At 40.6% G+C, this 15,095-nt stretch overlaps 2 protein-coding genes and 1 pseudogene across 4 annotated transcripts; 2 read left to right on the forward strand and 1 right to left on the reverse strand.

Annotated features, from left to right (window-relative positions):
• Positions 1-772: 772 nt before the first annotated feature.
• On the forward strand, positions 773-2,249 carry LOC137730097 (AT-hook motif nuclear-localized protein 25 pseudogene; annotated as a pseudogene). The gene has a single exon (XR_015951979.1). The product of XR_015951979.1 is annotated as an AT-hook motif nuclear-localized protein 25 pseudogene (transcript).
• Positions 2,250-3,883: 1,634 nt separating this feature from the next.
• On the forward strand, positions 3,884-8,930 carry LOC137729815 (cellulose synthase-like protein D4). Its single transcript, XM_068468851.2, has 6 exons — positions 3,884-4,451; positions 4,730-5,116; positions 5,359-6,163; positions 6,583-6,990; positions 7,189-7,556; positions 7,702-8,930. Exons 1-6 carry the CDS (start codon positions 3,988-3,990, stop codon positions 8,636-8,638), a joined length of 3,369 nt encoding a protein of 1,122 aa, XP_068324952.2. The 5' UTR covers positions 3,884-3,987; the 3' UTR covers positions 8,639-8,930.
• Positions 8,931-9,178: 248 nt separating this feature from the next.
• LOC137727998 (uncharacterized) lies at positions 9,179-14,634 on the reverse strand. Of its 2 annotated transcripts, none has more exons than XM_088677374.1 (13): positions 14,413-14,634; positions 12,420-14,162; positions 12,294-12,333; positions 11,743-11,795; positions 11,470-11,515; positions 11,283-11,363; positions 11,071-11,196; positions 10,920-10,971; positions 10,761-10,836; positions 10,592-10,655; positions 10,449-10,499; positions 10,156-10,248; positions 9,179-9,539 (listed from the first exon to the last, which is right to left on the reverse strand). In XM_088677374.1, exons 2-13 carry the CDS (start codon positions 14,135-14,137, stop codon positions 9,435-9,437), a joined length of 2,505 nt encoding a protein of 834 aa, XP_088533500.1. In that variant the 5' UTR covers positions 14,138-14,162; positions 14,413-14,634; the 3' UTR covers positions 9,179-9,434. The 2 variants fall into 2 exon arrangements, with proteins under 2 accessions (XP_088533500.1, XP_088533499.1); XM_088677373.1 differs by having other exon boundaries at positions 10,761-10,845; positions 14,413-14,626.
• Positions 14,635-15,095: the final 461 nt, after the last annotated feature.

A 15,095-nucleotide genomic window follows, 5' to 3' on the forward strand; every position in this document is an offset into this window, starting at 1 on the left:
ATGATTTTCAGGTGGGTTTGTTATGTAACCCTAAGTCGAGTAATTTCATGCTTGTCAAGTTCTATTGATTGATTGAGAAATGTTATGCCTTTCGACTTAATCGGACTGTGATATATGTCAATTATTGTGCATGACGAACTACGAATGGCTTGATCCCTGCTTAGGGTACGTAGGCAATCTAACGGGGAGGTTAGATGCAGCCATAAGGAATACAAAAAATTTCTATGCGATTCGATTATTGAGTTGTGCTTTGCCCATATTCCGGAGGTGGTGTATGATGAATATGGATTTTTAGTGACGTCACGTGTCAATTCTAGACGTATGTTGGGATTAGGGCGTGACAGTCGAGGGTTGAGGTAGGGTGCCCTGAAACTTTTTTTTTTTTTTTTTTTTTTTTTTTTTTTTAATTGAGTGGATCAGGGTTGAGGGAGGGAGAGGGTTGGATTTGCACATATGGGTGGAGGCCTAGAAGGGAGGGACGGTCGGGGTTGAGGAAGAACAACTTTTTTTTCTTTCTTTTTTTTTTTGTTTTGTAATTTTGTAATTTTTAATATCCACGTGGGACCCTTAATGACACGTGGTGTCCAGTTATTGTCCACGTGGGCACCACATCATCAGTTAATAGAAGACTTAACAATCAAACTAACGGATGTATGAGACTGTCCCAAAATTAATACTTTATGTATGACTTTGGGACGAAAAAAACTTCATGTACCAAATGTTAAAAACTACGAAATTTCAAATTAGTAAATTGATATTTATCCAAAAAAAAAATATAGTCATCCCATATAAGTGATCTGCAAGTATTAACCATCTTTTATTCAACTCTCTCTCTCTAGTTTTCATCGGGTGTTTCGAAGCAAGTTCACCTATTGGAAAGGTGGCTTCTCAGTCAGACATTCAAACTCTTAGACGTTGAGAAAAGGAAAAGCAAACATCATTACACCATATTATAATGGCATGTTGGTGTATCGACAATACTTTATAATATTAAAAAGTTCCCTGTATATGCTAGTTGCTCCATATGACCTCACTTTTCTGCTCTTCATTTGGACGTATTTGGAAAAATTGCATCTCCCCTTTTGCATCTGTTCCTTCCCTTCTAGACATATGTTTGATGTTCTTGACCCGACATCTTCAATTTCCCTTCTTTATTTTCTTTGAAAAATCTAAGATGGTGATGAAAGTAGGGCAACTACTTTTGCAGTTTCATGATCTAGGGTTTGGCTTCAAAGGCTTTGATTTTTCGTTTTCGTGAGCCTAAAAGAATTCAGTGCTAGCTAGCTTGGTTTCTTAGCTTGTGTCACATTTTTGAAAGAAAAAAAAAAAAAAAAAAAAAAAAAAAAATCAGCTTTTGAGTATTCATAGCTAGCTTCTTCTTCAGAGGATTTATTAGGTTTGGAAAAAATTAATGTCAGGCGTCGATCCTGATCCTGATGCACCCACCAACACAAGTCCAGGTGCGCCATCCTCCCCCGCTCGCCGGACTCGAGGCCGTCCTCCCGGCGCAAAGAACAAGCCCAAGCCGCCCCTCATAATCGCACAAGACACCCCAAATGCGCTCACATCTCATGTTCTTGAAGTTTCCTCCGGTTCAGACGTTGTTGAATCGGTGATGACCTACGCCACCCGCCGTGGCCGAGGCGTTTGCGTGCTGAGCGGAAGCGGTGCAGTGGCTAATGTCAACCTGCGCCAGCCAGCCGCAGCAGTACTACCTTTAGGAAGCAGTAGTACTGTGCTGACGATGCACGGTCGTTTTGAAATCCTGTCTCTCACCGGCACGTGCCTGCCTCCACCGGCCCCATCTGGAACCAGTGGCTTGGCTCTATATCTGGCTGGTGGGCAAGGACAGGTTGTTGGAGGGAGTGTTGTAGGACCCTTGAGGGCTTCAGGGCCTGTGACGTTGATTGTGGCTTCTTTTGCTAATGCAGTGTATGATAGGTTGCCGCTGGAGGAGGAGGAGAAGGAGGCTCCACCGCCGCCATTGCAAGCGACGGCTTCGCAATCTTCGGGAGTGACGGGCAGCGGTAGCGGTGGGGATGGGTACAATTTGGGGATGTTGAGAACTTTTCCTGGTGATGTATGTGGTTGGAATAGTGGGAGTAGTTAGAACTTAATGCTTCAGGACTAGAATATGCATGGATTGTTCTTTAAAGAGTTCATCTAATCTGTAAGTCCGTGTTCAGACATTGTAAAATCCATCCAGCTGAAATTGTTCAATAAATTTCGGATCTTCTTTATTTTCCTAATTGTGTGATCGATTTATGGAAGCTTTGTCACATAATGCATATATAATGTGTCAATTGAACTACTTTTTCTTTCTAAAATCCAAGTAAGAATAACAGTTCCATCTGATTAATTTTTACAAAAAGTTGCAACATGGGTCCTTGAAGTTCGATCCTATTGTTCATGAACTTGTTAGAACATGGAGCAAATGATCTCTCTACGTTTTGTTAGAACTTACTGTCTCTTATATATTTGTCTTTAAACTTTTTTATTTTGTATGAAAATTTCTAAGGGTGTTAAGTAAAGAATTATTGCTCTAAAAATAACTAATGGTTCAATTTCTTTAGTTTTTAACACTCATTGTTGTCGGTTTGGTGTGCTTATTTAGTCATTTCCTCTTCTAAAAGTTTGGCTAGAAACTTAGATAAGTTTGAAAGTATCTTGAATTAACGTCTCGGACAAGGTGGAACATTGAGACTTGAAATATTTCATGCATTGGTCTATTTTGTTTGACCTTTCAATCAACCAGCTAATTCAGTCAAGCTAGCTAGCCATGGAAGCAACTTCATTACTGAGTCTGAAACTATCAGGATAACAAATTACCGTTTTGAATATTATATATCAATGAAACAGACAGTGTAAGCGTCACAAATTAAACATGTGACTATATTATATTGTAAAATTAAAAAAATCAGGTGGTGCACTTGATAAATTTAGAACGCTCCCACATTAGTTAGTGCCTTATATTATTTAAATCTCTCTTATAAGGGGGCAATGATTTATACACACTTCTTTTCTTTTTTTGTACATCCACGTTTATTTGCTTTTTTTTTTTTTTTTTTCATTCGATCAAAAGGTTAAAAATAAACACAAGTATGCTTTTATTATAAAACTAATTAACAACATGCGGAGTAGCTGAACTATTTATAATTAAATATATGCAAAATCTCTTCTTTCTTCACTGTGAAATTCACTCTCAACATTCGCATCATAAAATAAACCAGTTACTTAACAATTATATATTTTTACAGCTTCACGCAAGATTCTCATTCTCTGGTTTCACCAATCAGCTAAGCACCTTTTGTCATTTATTTGTACATTTTACCGTTGGCGAATTGGTGCAAGACACACATGCCTAAACCAAGCATTATTGTACGTATATATCAGTGTATAAATATTCATATATTATAAGAATTTTCTTTGTTAATTAGAGCTGAAATGTTAATGGTAACTAAATAAACAAATTACCAGTAACTTCTAACGTGTGGGTAGTTGTTACAATACGATAATGCGTGTTATACATACGAATACGAGTGAAATATTGGAAACACGACGTGATGAGGTTCAACCTAAACATGAACGGAGGTTATATAACTATCATGTAAGACCTCAGCTGCTAGCTCCCTCCTTTTCCCTCCACAAACACACTCCTCAAAACTCGTAACGCAATTCTCTAAAAACGGCATATCAGCATAGACTCGGTCCCTCTCTCTCTCAAACCATCTGTTCCTCCTAAGTTGTGGGAGGAAAAAACAACCCCCCTCCTCTTCTTCCTCTAGCAATAATAATGTCTCCTTCCATTTCTTTGGGCACACTTCTGCCTTTCCCAATTCAATGGAGTCACATTACATTACTATTTTCCTGAGAAACCATTTTGTTATTCTACATTGTATACAACGTTGATTGAAATCATAAATAGGGATCGAAGAATTTGGTAATCGAAAAAGAAAAAGAAGTAGAGAGATTGGTATTAGATAGACAATGGCAGCGTCCCTGAATAGAGAGCCATCGAAAAAGGCGATAAAAAGCCCTGGAGGTTCTGGTAGCTCTCAAGGCAAAGCTAATTCGAGTGGCCAAACTGTGAAGTTTGCGCGAAGAACTTCGAGTGGACGGTATGTGAGTCTGTCTAGAGAAGACCTTGATATGTCCGGAGAATTATCCGGGGACTATATGGACTACACAGTACAGATTCCTGCCACCCCAGATAACCAGCCCATGGACTCATCCGGGGCTGTGAAGGCGGAGGAGCAATATGTTTCTAACTCTTTATTTACCGGAGGGTTCAATAGTACGACACGTGCACATCTCATGGATAAGGTGATTGATTCGGAGGTGACTCATCCTCAGATGGCTGGAGCCAAAGGCTCTGCATGTATGATACCTGCTTGTGATGGTAAGGTGATGAAGGATGAGAGAGGAGTTGATATAACCCCCTGTGATTGCAGGTATGAGCTACGATACTCTAATTAATTACTAGTTTGATTACTAACCTAATAAGATCTTAAGTTCTTCGGGTACTAAAGCGGAGCTCAGAAATCCAAAACAAATAATTTCAACTAGTACTTTTGGATAGGATTTCCGCTATTATTACAATCAAGGGAGCAGAAAACGTGAGTGCAGAAATCAGTTCCCTTTGGACGAGGGCTAGTTTTCGCATTGTGTAATTTTAACAGTCTTAAACTTCTATGTTTTTTTTTTATTGTGTTTGAATTTTGTTTTGTAGGTTCAAAATCTGTAGAGATTGCTATTTGGATGCACAGAAGAACACTGGCCTTTGTCCGGGTTGCAAGGAGCAATACAGAGTAGGAGACGAATTTGGTGATCCATCGGGTTACAACAATGGAACGCTGCAATTGCCTGGTGCCGACGGAAAAAGGGATAACATGTCTGCGATGAAGAGGAACCAAACCGGAGAACTTGATCACAATAGGTGGTTGTTTGAGAACAAGGGGACTTATGGTGATGGCAATGCTTTCGATCCCCAAGATGACGGGTATGGTGATGGCGGTGGTGATGGCTTCGGAGGGGGCTTGCTGGATGCGGATGACAAGGCTTGGAAACCCCTCGGCAAGATATTGCCAATTGCAACTGCCATTATCACCCCCTACAGGTCAGTATATAAATTCTCTCTCAGTACTTACTTTGTACATGCTGCATTTGTTCACGCAAACAAAAAGTGTTATGAATTAATTGAACTTTCGCAACAGAACAAACTTCGCGAAAGTAAAAAAAAAAACATAAGAACATTGTTAGATGAAGTGATTATGTGTTCATATTGTATGATGATGCACTATAATTAAGATGACTTGACGAACAATTAATATATATTTTATGTTGATCTTCGTCTTGTAGGATACTGATCTTCGTTCGGTTAATCGTGCTAAGTTTGTTCCTGCATTGGAGAGTAGTCAATCCAAACAATGATGCAAGATGGCTGTGGCTCATGTCGATTATCTGCGAAATATGGTTCGCCTTCTCTTGGATTCTTGATCAGACTCCTAAATTTTTCCCCATTAATCGTCAGACCTATCTTGAAGTCCTCCACGACAAGTTTGACAGGCCATCACCATCCAATCCAACGGGCCGGTCTGACCTCCCTGGCACTGACTTCTTTGTATCTACTGCTGATCCTGACAAAGAGCCACCTCTCACCACTGCCAACACCATCCTTTCAATCCTAGCCATTGATTACCCGGTCGAAAAGCTAGCATGCTACGTCTCTGATGATGGAGGTGCCCTCCTCACCTTTGAGGCAATGGCGGAAGCTGCTAGTTTCGCAGACTTGTGGGTTCCCTTCTGCCGGAAACACAACATTGAGCCGAGGAACCCTGACAGTTACTTCGCGTTGAAAGTTGACCCGACAAAGAACAAGAGTAGGCTGGACTTTGTGAAGGATAGGAGGAAGATCAAGAGGGAGTATGATGAGTTCAAGGTGAGGATTAACGGTCTTCCGGTTTCGATCAGGAGGCGGTCTGATGCTTTCCATGCCAGGGAGGAAATGCAGCAATTGAAGCATATGAGGGAAAATGGAATTGACCCTTTGGAGCAAGTCAAAGTCCCCAAGGCTACCTGGATGGCTGATGGCACACATTGGCCTGGTGCTTGGTCTGTTCCTTCCAGTGACCATGCCAAAGGTGACCATTCAGGAATTCTTCAGGTAAAATTAGCTCTTCTCGTAGTTGAGTAAAACGACGTTTACCGATTACCTCTTAAATTCTCTATCATATAGCGCACAAGCGCTAACCATTTAGTAAGTTTATACAACTCTAACCATTTGTTTGGGTGCACTCCTCTATTTGATCATGGCTTGAGCAGTTCATTTTGTAGTTCTTTCAAAAAAAATTCAACCTAAATAGCTTAACGATTTTCAATGAGAGTCAATTATTTGTTAGGATAGTCTCATTGATGGCCTATGATCGGTCCAGCTCATGGGAATGTTGTGGAATGGACTCAAACGAATAGTTAGCATCATATTAACTTGCTAACTTATTAGCGCTTTAGTGCGTTGATAAGCATGTGGCTAGTAAATATGGCAGACACAATATTACATGAACTTTGATGCTGCATTGTGTATAGGTGATGCTGAAGCCTCCTAGTCCTGACCCCCTAATGGGAAGTGCCGATGATGACAAGCTCATAGATTTCACAGATGTCGATATACGCCTCCCAATGTTTGTCTACATGTCGCGAGAAAAGCGGCCTGGCTATGATCACAACAAGAAAGCCGGCGCCATGAATGCGCTGGTGAGAGCATCCGCCATCTTGTCAAACGGCCCTTTCATTCTCAACCTTGACTGTGATCACTACATCTACAACTGCAAAGCTGTCCGTGAAGGCATGTGCTTCATGATGGACAAAGGCGGTGAAAACATCTGCTACATTCAGTTTCCTCAGAGATTCGAAGGCATTGATCCCTCCGATCGCTATGCCAATCACAACACCGTGTTTTTCGATGGCAATATGCGTGCACTTGATGGTTTGCAGGTACCTTAATCTATTCGAAAAAATTTCCATGGTACGAACTCGTGTGACATACGAACATTTTTTAAAGGTTTACTTCAGGGATATGGAAATTGTGAACAGTTAAAGATTTGCGCGTATGTCATACAATTTTGTAACTTGGAGATTAAGTTACACACATTATATACATGCAACCAGTATGAATGAATCATGGGTTTGCAGGGTCCGATGTATGTGGGAACCGGGACCATGTTCCGGCGTTTTGCCTTGTACGGTTTTGATCCACCAAATCCTGATAAGTTGCCGGTGAAGAAGGATGATGAGGCACAAGGAGAGCCTTTGACACAGTCGAATACGCAACCTTTGACAGCCAGTGACTTCGACCCGGATCTTGACACCAATCTACTTCCCAAGCGTTTTGGAAATTCAACAATGCTGGCGGAATCCATACCCGTTGCTGAGTACCAAGGTCGCCCCGTAGCTGATCATCCTTCAGTGAAATTCGGACGGCCTCCTGGAGCTCTCAGAGTTCCTCGTGATCCGCTCAATGCCACTACTGTTGCTGAAGCTGTCTCTGCCATTTCTTGCTGGTGCGTATATCAATAAATAATTAGCAATATAATTAGCTGACAACTTGATGTGACAGTTGATGTATCAATTCAAATATGATCGATCAAATAATTTAATCGAAGTACTAGCTCTGTACATTTGCATCAAATTAACATTGTGACACAGGTACGAGGACAAGACCGAATGGGGAGACCGTGTGGGGTGGATTTACGGGTCAGTGACAGAAGATGTGGTGACTGGGTACAGAATGCACAATCGCGGATGGCGCTCGGTGTACTGCGTTACCAAGCGTGACGCATTTCGCGGTTCAGCTCCCATTAATCTTACTGATCGACTCCACCAAGTGCTCCGTTGGGCAACTGGCTCAGTTGAGATTTTTTTCTCCCGGAACAACGCCTTCCTTGCCTCAATGCGCCTCAAGTTACTACAACGTCTTGCCTACATCAATGTCGGCATCTACCCCTTCACCTCAATCTTTCTCATCGTGTACTGCTTCCTCCCTGCGCTTTCGCTCTTCAGTGGACAGTTCATTGTGGCGAATCTCAACATCACATTTTTGGTCTACTTGCTAACCATCACTATATGCCTCATAGCTTTGGCTATCCTGGAGGTGAAATGGTCAGGGATCGCGTTGGAAGAGTGGTGGCGAAATGAGCAGTTTTGGCTGATTTCCGGAACCAGCGCTCACTTGGCTGCTGTGGTGCAAGGCCTTCTAAAAGTGATTGCAGGGATTGAAATTTCCTTTACCTTGACGGCCAAGTCAGCTGGAGAGGACAATGAAGATATATATGCTGACCTCTACCTTGTGAAGTGGACTTCCCTCATGATCCCTCCAATTGTGATTGCAATGGTGAACATAATCGCAATCGCAGTCGCGTTTTCGAGGGAGGTTTATGCTCTGAATCCTCAGTGGGCGAGGTTTATTGGCGGTGCCTTCTTCAGCTTTTGGGTTTTGGCTCACTTGTATCCTTTTGCCAAGGGTTTGATGGGAAGAAGAAGGAAGACCCCTACCATTGTGTTTGTTTGGTCAGGTCTCATTGCAATTACACTTTCCTTGCTCTGGGTCGCCATTAACCCGCCCGCCGTTGTTGTCGTTGGTTAACCCCGCTGCAGGAGGCGGGTTCCAATTTCCGTGAGCGCTCGAACGACATAGTCCATGGGATTGGATTATAGAGTTTTAGGGTCAACACTGTATAAATATAAACTAGTAGAATTTACAGGTACCTTTCATCCTCCGCCATTCGAGGGAGAAGGTTGTTTTGTTCTGTGATTGTACTGGATGGAGTCTGCATATCTTTCATTGAAGGAGTTATGCTGAAATCTGTAAACGGAACATATTTTTTCTCTGTAAACATTCGCTGTCTGATCAAATCAATCCGCGTCGTTCTGGTGTACGAGGCATGTAATGTCCAGACACGGGATATATGTAAGCGAAAGACAAGCATTATTTTCATGTCTGTTCGTACCTCACTCGTCGTTTGAATTATCATGCAACGAGTGAGATCATAGCATATCTCACGCTACGAGTGAGATATGCTAATAGAAATCAAACATCATTTCATTCCTTTATGTATAAAATCAGAAGGTGATTCACTTGTAAGCTCTAAGTTTATAAAAGAAATTGAAAAGTCTAGATCAAAACTTAATAACAGGAGACCCAAATCGTTTGCATTTGAAAAATAGCGATCAAGAGTACCACACATTTACACGAGTCTCGTCATTTTAACTAGAACTGCTGACAACAGTTCTGATTCGTTGGTCAATTGGATGCGTCCAACTGCATAGGCTTGAGCACCAACTGTAAGTATGAACAAACCAAAAATACTCAGTATTCTATCTTCTGATGACTAACCGAAGATCTCTGTACGTCGGGGACAGAAAGGAAATTCATCCCTAGTTTAAAAATCTGACTGTTCAAATGGAACGCGCACAAACAACTGGCCATTCAAGGTCACTACCGCAGATGTCTGATGTGGATCGATTCTCGAAGGTAGGCTGACAACCTATAAAGAAAACCACTTTAATTATCCTGCAGGTATACTTTGATAAAGTGCCACACTACATAACAAAAGTTTGATTTGGACATTAAGGTGTGTGAATTTAACACTACCAGAAATCGATCTGATGCTTATGCTTAGGTATGGGACGCGGAGAACCTCTAGTGGGGTTGCCTCACAAGTCCCGAAACAAAATGAAAAACAACAGCACTTTTTAAGGATCATTTTTCCCTCCGTGTCTAATAACTATCGTCAGTCATAACCCAAAACATATTGGAGCACTATCAAGTTATCAACTGAACAGAAACAAAATGATACAACTGCAAGGGTAAAATATGCAAGAGTTCAGATGCGTTATCCTATTCTATATGTCAATTCATCAATAATTAACATGAATCGTTAAGGCCCGTAAAATATGACCGTACAACTGGCTAAGTGGCTTAAACATACTGCAAAAATTGCAAAGAACCACACATGCAGGTAATATAGGGGGTCATATTGTAACTAGGTTTGGATTGGAGTGGACAAATCATAGAATTCAACATATGTTGAATTTTATGATTTATCCACTCCAATCAACTCCTAGTTACCAAACGATCTCAAAGTACCAAGTTATGCCAACCTTCTTAAAGGGTGCAACACCCCAAGGATTATCCAGTTGTGCTGGTTGGCCGGATATAATCAAGCGTCCGGCTGGGTCAGATTGAACATGCACCTGAATGATGAATCACAATCATTATTAACGACAAAAACACACAGAATATAACAAGCAGAATCAGAATATAATTTCTTGGAAACAATAAAAGCAGCATGCCTATTTGAAACCCATGGACAAGAACTACCAACCTTGACTACAAATACAAAGATGACAAGCTTATAAACAACAATGATCACAAAACTAGTTCATGAACTGACCTCCTCGCGCAGTAGCCCAGGAACTAAGGCATATACCTCAAAGCAGTCATTCTGTGTACAGTAAAGTTTCAGTTCTAATTAGAAATAATCCATATAATAAGTAGAAATATGTTTGTCCTAACAGTGAGATGAGAGGAACTTACAAATCTTTTCACATTAATCTTCACCCAATCTGCTGGAGGTCCAATATCAAATACCATTGTATCCCTTTTATAAACAAGGGGAAAACAAAAATGTTGAGTTGGAATAATAGTAAAGGCACTTTTTACTATTATGGGATGAAATCAACAGGGGACCGAGAGAAATTAGTACCGTGGTTTTATAGCTTTCATGTCAGCAACTGGGACGGCAGAATCCATATAAGATGGCTTTTTCCGCTTTAGTAAACCTGAGTTAACTAACGATTTTTAAGATAGAGAAGATCATTATGGCTGCAAAAGTGTCAAAAATTAAACTCATCAGTCATCATACCAGAACTTTTAAGTTGCTTGTCACTTTTTGGCATGGTACTCAAGTGCTTATCCTAATACATGAACAAAAGAAATATCATAAGGGTGTGAAAATGGCAAAAAGAAAAGGAGAAGAAAAACAAATAAATATAGAGCTTAAAATTTCTCCAGACCTTATTAGTTGTATCTCCAACCTCACCATTATTACCATGATGGCGGTGAGAGTGCCAACCCTGCATGGCACGAGCTGCAGCATCCCTTAGTGCCCTGCCTGATCCTAAAGTATGGCCACCATCAGCCTGTGTTCAAACCCAACAGGATCATTTAACCAAGAAACAAAAGAACAAAAAAGAAAAAGAACCAAAATTTATTTAAGTCTAATTACCCGATTCTCAACTCTAGTTGGCTCTGCAGGAAGAGGAAGTTCACCACCATGAAGTCTATCCCTTTCAAATTCAAGTAATGCCTGTATAAAATGGTAATTAGGGATCCAAAACCCACAGGTAAACAGACCAAAAACAAAGACGACAATAATAAAATAAAAACTCAAAACATCATAAGTAGAGAATAACCTTCTCATAAAAATTTCGGAAAGTCCAAGAAACAGTAGTACACGTTCTGTGCACCATGAAAAAACAGCCATTAGAATGTAAGTTTATAAAAGAATGATAAACTCAAAACAAAGGGAAATTCTGTTTGGTGAGAGGGTGGAGGGGGTGATGTGTTTTGTAATTGTATACATAATAGCAACTTTGGGTATCTGCCACAAAATAAGTTGCCGGCCTCGGAAATCATTCAGATAGCTTAAAGAGAGGCATCAAGTAAAGAAAAACAATATTGCGTACTTTGGGGGATTGAATGATTCTCCAACCTGCCGCCACAACTTGCATGTAGTAACCTACATGTTCCCACAGAAACACTAAGCAGAGTAAACCAAATAGGGGAACTATGCAAGAAAAGTAATGTACATCATATCAAAGTTCACATTATCAGGATGTAGTTCTAAAGTACAATCAGTCCACCATAAGATAATCATTATGCAAGTGCGTCAGCCATCTTGCTTGCTTTCTTTTTCTTTCTTTTTCATAAGTTGTCATATTTGCATATAGAAACATATTGTTCACTTTAGGTAACTAAGTGTATACAAATACAAGAGAGGTCCGGTGAAGTAGGTATGCCACCAAACTTATTAATATAGTACCCCCCGGCATAGGAATTTGTGATAATCCATATATTTTTGGAAAAGTGTCTTCTGCTATTTGACCAATATGGGAATTCAGGGATTCTTTCTCAATTGGGCATATCACTACCTAATCTACAAATCCTTATCAAAAACCAAGGCCTCTAAAATAACAAATGATATTCAGGATTCAGAGATAAACAAACCCACACAAACCTTGTCATAGCCACCAAGTTTGATCACAGCTCTCCATAACCTGATTTTAAGAAGAAACAACAAAGTTAACATTGGGCCAAAACGTTTTCAAACTAATTAATTTATGCAAACTCAACAGAGATTTACTTGAGCAAATTTAATTCCTCTTTGTAGAACTTTGGGGCTTTGAATTCTAAATTCTTCTCTTTATATAAACTCTCAACCTCCTTCATGAATGATGTTTGCTCCTCCTCAGTCCCCGACTCACCACCCTCATCAGCACCTGGATCCAAGAGGAAGGTTTTCTTTGGTTCTAAGCTCTTCATCCCAACCTTACGTCCAACATAAAACTTGGGTTTCTGCAGTTGCTCGTTTATGTCGGTGTGAAAAGAAAACTTTGTTTTGTTGCTCACCCCACCATTCAGTACCTCTAGTTTCTCACCATCATCATCAGATTCAGTCTCCATTTCGACTTCATTATCACGATGCCTATCAGGCTCCACCTTACTAACAACATTATCAGTTTCAGCACTGATATGGGGTTCATTGGAGGGGCTGGCCTTGATGTTCAACCCACCTATCAGTGTCTGCATAGCAACCCCACTATCATGAGGCATTGTATCAGTTTCCATCTTACAAACAGAATTATCAGCTTCAGCACTGATGTGCAGTTCACTGGAGGGGTTGGCCTTGCTGCTCACCTTATTTGTCAGTTTTTCGGTTGCAAGCTCACCATCACAAGGCATATCACGCTCCACCTTACGAGCTGCATTATCAGCTTCAGCACTGATATTTGGTTCACCAAAGGGTTTGGCTTCAATGCTCATCCCATCCATCAGTTTCTCCGTTGTAGCCCCATTATCATGAGACATATCGAGCTCCACCATTTCAACAACATTTTCATATTCAACACTGCTGTCTAGTTCATTGGAGGATTTCGCCTTGTTGTTCGCCCGATTTATTAGTATTTCCATTGCAAGCTCACTATCATGAGGCATACCAGGCTCCACCTTACAAGCACTGCTATCTGGCTCATTGGAGGATTTGGCCTCGTTGCTCTCCCCGTCTGCTGGTTTCTCTGTTGCAACCTCACTATCACGAGGCATAAAAGGCTCCACCTTAGAAACAATATTATCAGTTTCATCGCCGATATAGATTTCACTGGAGGGGTTGGCCTCACTGCTCGCCCCATCTGTCAATTTCTCCACTGCAACCTCACCATTATGAGGCATATCAAGCTCCATCTCACAAGCAACATCATCAGTTTTAGCACCAATATCTGGTTCATTGGAAGGGTTGGCCTCGCCGCTCACCCCATCCTTCAGTGCCTTTTCTTCTCCAACACCATCATCTTCCTTTTCAAACTCCATGAGGTCCATGGTGTGATGGGATCCACCATCACCGACAAGACTCTCAGCCTCGGCACGGGCACCCAATTCAATAGACGGGTCAACTTTGCTGCCCAAATCATCCTTCAGCGCCTTCCCTTTCTCACCACCACTCTCCTCACTTGCAATCTTCACAGAAACCTCACTCTCACCATGCACACCAGAATCCACATAACTCACAACCTTATCAGTTTCAGTACCAGAACCCGGCTCACTGGACATCTCGTCGGCAACGTTAGCATCTTCAGGAATTTCGGGGACAGCGGAAACCGGATCAACTGCACCCCGGATTTCCTCACCAGGCAATTCAACTCCATTTTCGTCAAGGCTCTTCTGGATCTCCATTTCTACACCATCTAATGTATTGGTGTTTGGTTCTTCTCCCCCTTCAAGCTGTTCACGAACATGGGTATCTGCCACCCCTTTGAATTCCTCATCCCCCACAATTTTCCCCACCTCTTTCTCTACACCCGCCATTTTTTCCCTCCCTCTTCCTTTCCTTCTTCAAACATTCAAACAAAAACACAAAAAATAACAATAAAAATCCAAACTTTAACAAATTCCAACCTAATAAATACTCGGAAACAAAGGAAAGCACGGATTTTGAAGACATGAAAACAAACAGAAACTGGGAATGTTTTGAAAAACAACAAAAACGAGAAGCATATGCGTACATATAGTGGTTTAACCTCTGCTTGTATCAAAACGAGGAGGGAGAAAAACAACTTGAAACGACGTGGACAGAGGCTTACCCAGCTACCGTTTTTGGGCACGGAGGAGATGGTGAAGTGGCGGTGGGTGAGGGAGTTGTGCTTTCCGCCTCTGCTGGTCTGCTATTGATCTGTTGCTTCTGCTGCTCTCGTTGCAATGGTTTTTCCAATTTTAGGACTTTTTTTTAGTGTCGTCTCTTCGAGATGAGTAATTCTTTGCCTACGATAAGCTTTCACCATTTCACTTGTCACTCGCTCTAAAATCAGAGATTGGCTAAAATATTTATTCGTATTTAATATTTAAATTAACTATTAAAAAAAAAAAAAAAAAAAAGGGAATTTGTCTATTAAAAAATGGTGACTATAATTTGAACTTTTATCGCAAATTAAATTATGAGTGGTAATATAATTTTACAAAAATTAAATTTTTTTTATTTTCCAAACTTCTCCCTTTTTCAAATATCTTTTCTTTTTATAATTTATAATTCTAACATCTTTGTATCTAGCATGTATTTAATAATTTATTAAATATATGAGTCAATTTACTAAAGGTAATCTGTTTTGAATAAAAGAAAACTAATAAAAATGACTTGAAAACTTTGAGTTTTAATAATAATGACAAAATAAAGGATAAAGTGAATAGTACCAGGATTGACTTTTTAGTGTAAAAATGTGATTTTTCATTAAAGTGAACAATACTGTGAGCTTTTCGTTAAAACTCTCTT

Source organism: Pyrus communis, chromosome 10 (genome assembly GCF_041283825.1).
Source record: "Pyrus communis isolate YQ-2024b chromosome 10, ASM4128382v1, whole genome shotgun sequence".
Classification (NCBI taxonomy): Eukaryota; Viridiplantae; Streptophyta; class Magnoliopsida; order Rosales; family Rosaceae; genus Pyrus; species Pyrus communis.

Excerpts from the sequence above, each read along its gene's own strand:
- LOC137729815 (XM_068468851.2), top strand. The coding sequence starts at position 3,988 with ATGGCAGCGTCCCTGAATAGAGAGCCATCGAAAAAGGCGATAAAAAGC. Across the intron at positions 4,452-4,729 it reads ATAACCCCCTGTGATTGCAG|GTTCAAAATCTGTAGAGATT; the intron begins GTATGAGCTACG and ends TTTGTTTTGTAG. Across the intron at positions 6,991-7,188 it reads GTGCACTTGATGGTTTGCAG|GGTCCGATGTATGTGGGAAC; the intron begins GTACCTTAATCT and ends ATGGGTTTGCAG.
- LOC137727998 (XM_088677373.1), bottom strand. The coding sequence starts at position 14,137 with ATGGCGGGTGTAGAGAAAGAGGTGGGGAAAATTGTGGGGGATGAGGAA. Across the intron at positions 11,796-12,293 it reads AACTTGGTGGCTATGACAAG|GTTACTACATGCAAGTTGTG; the intron begins GTTTGTGTGGGT and ends GGGAACATGTAG. Across the intron at positions 11,197-11,282 it reads CAACTAGAGTTGAGAATCGG|GCTGATGGTGGCCATACTTT; the intron begins GTAATTAGACTT and ends GTTTGAACACAG.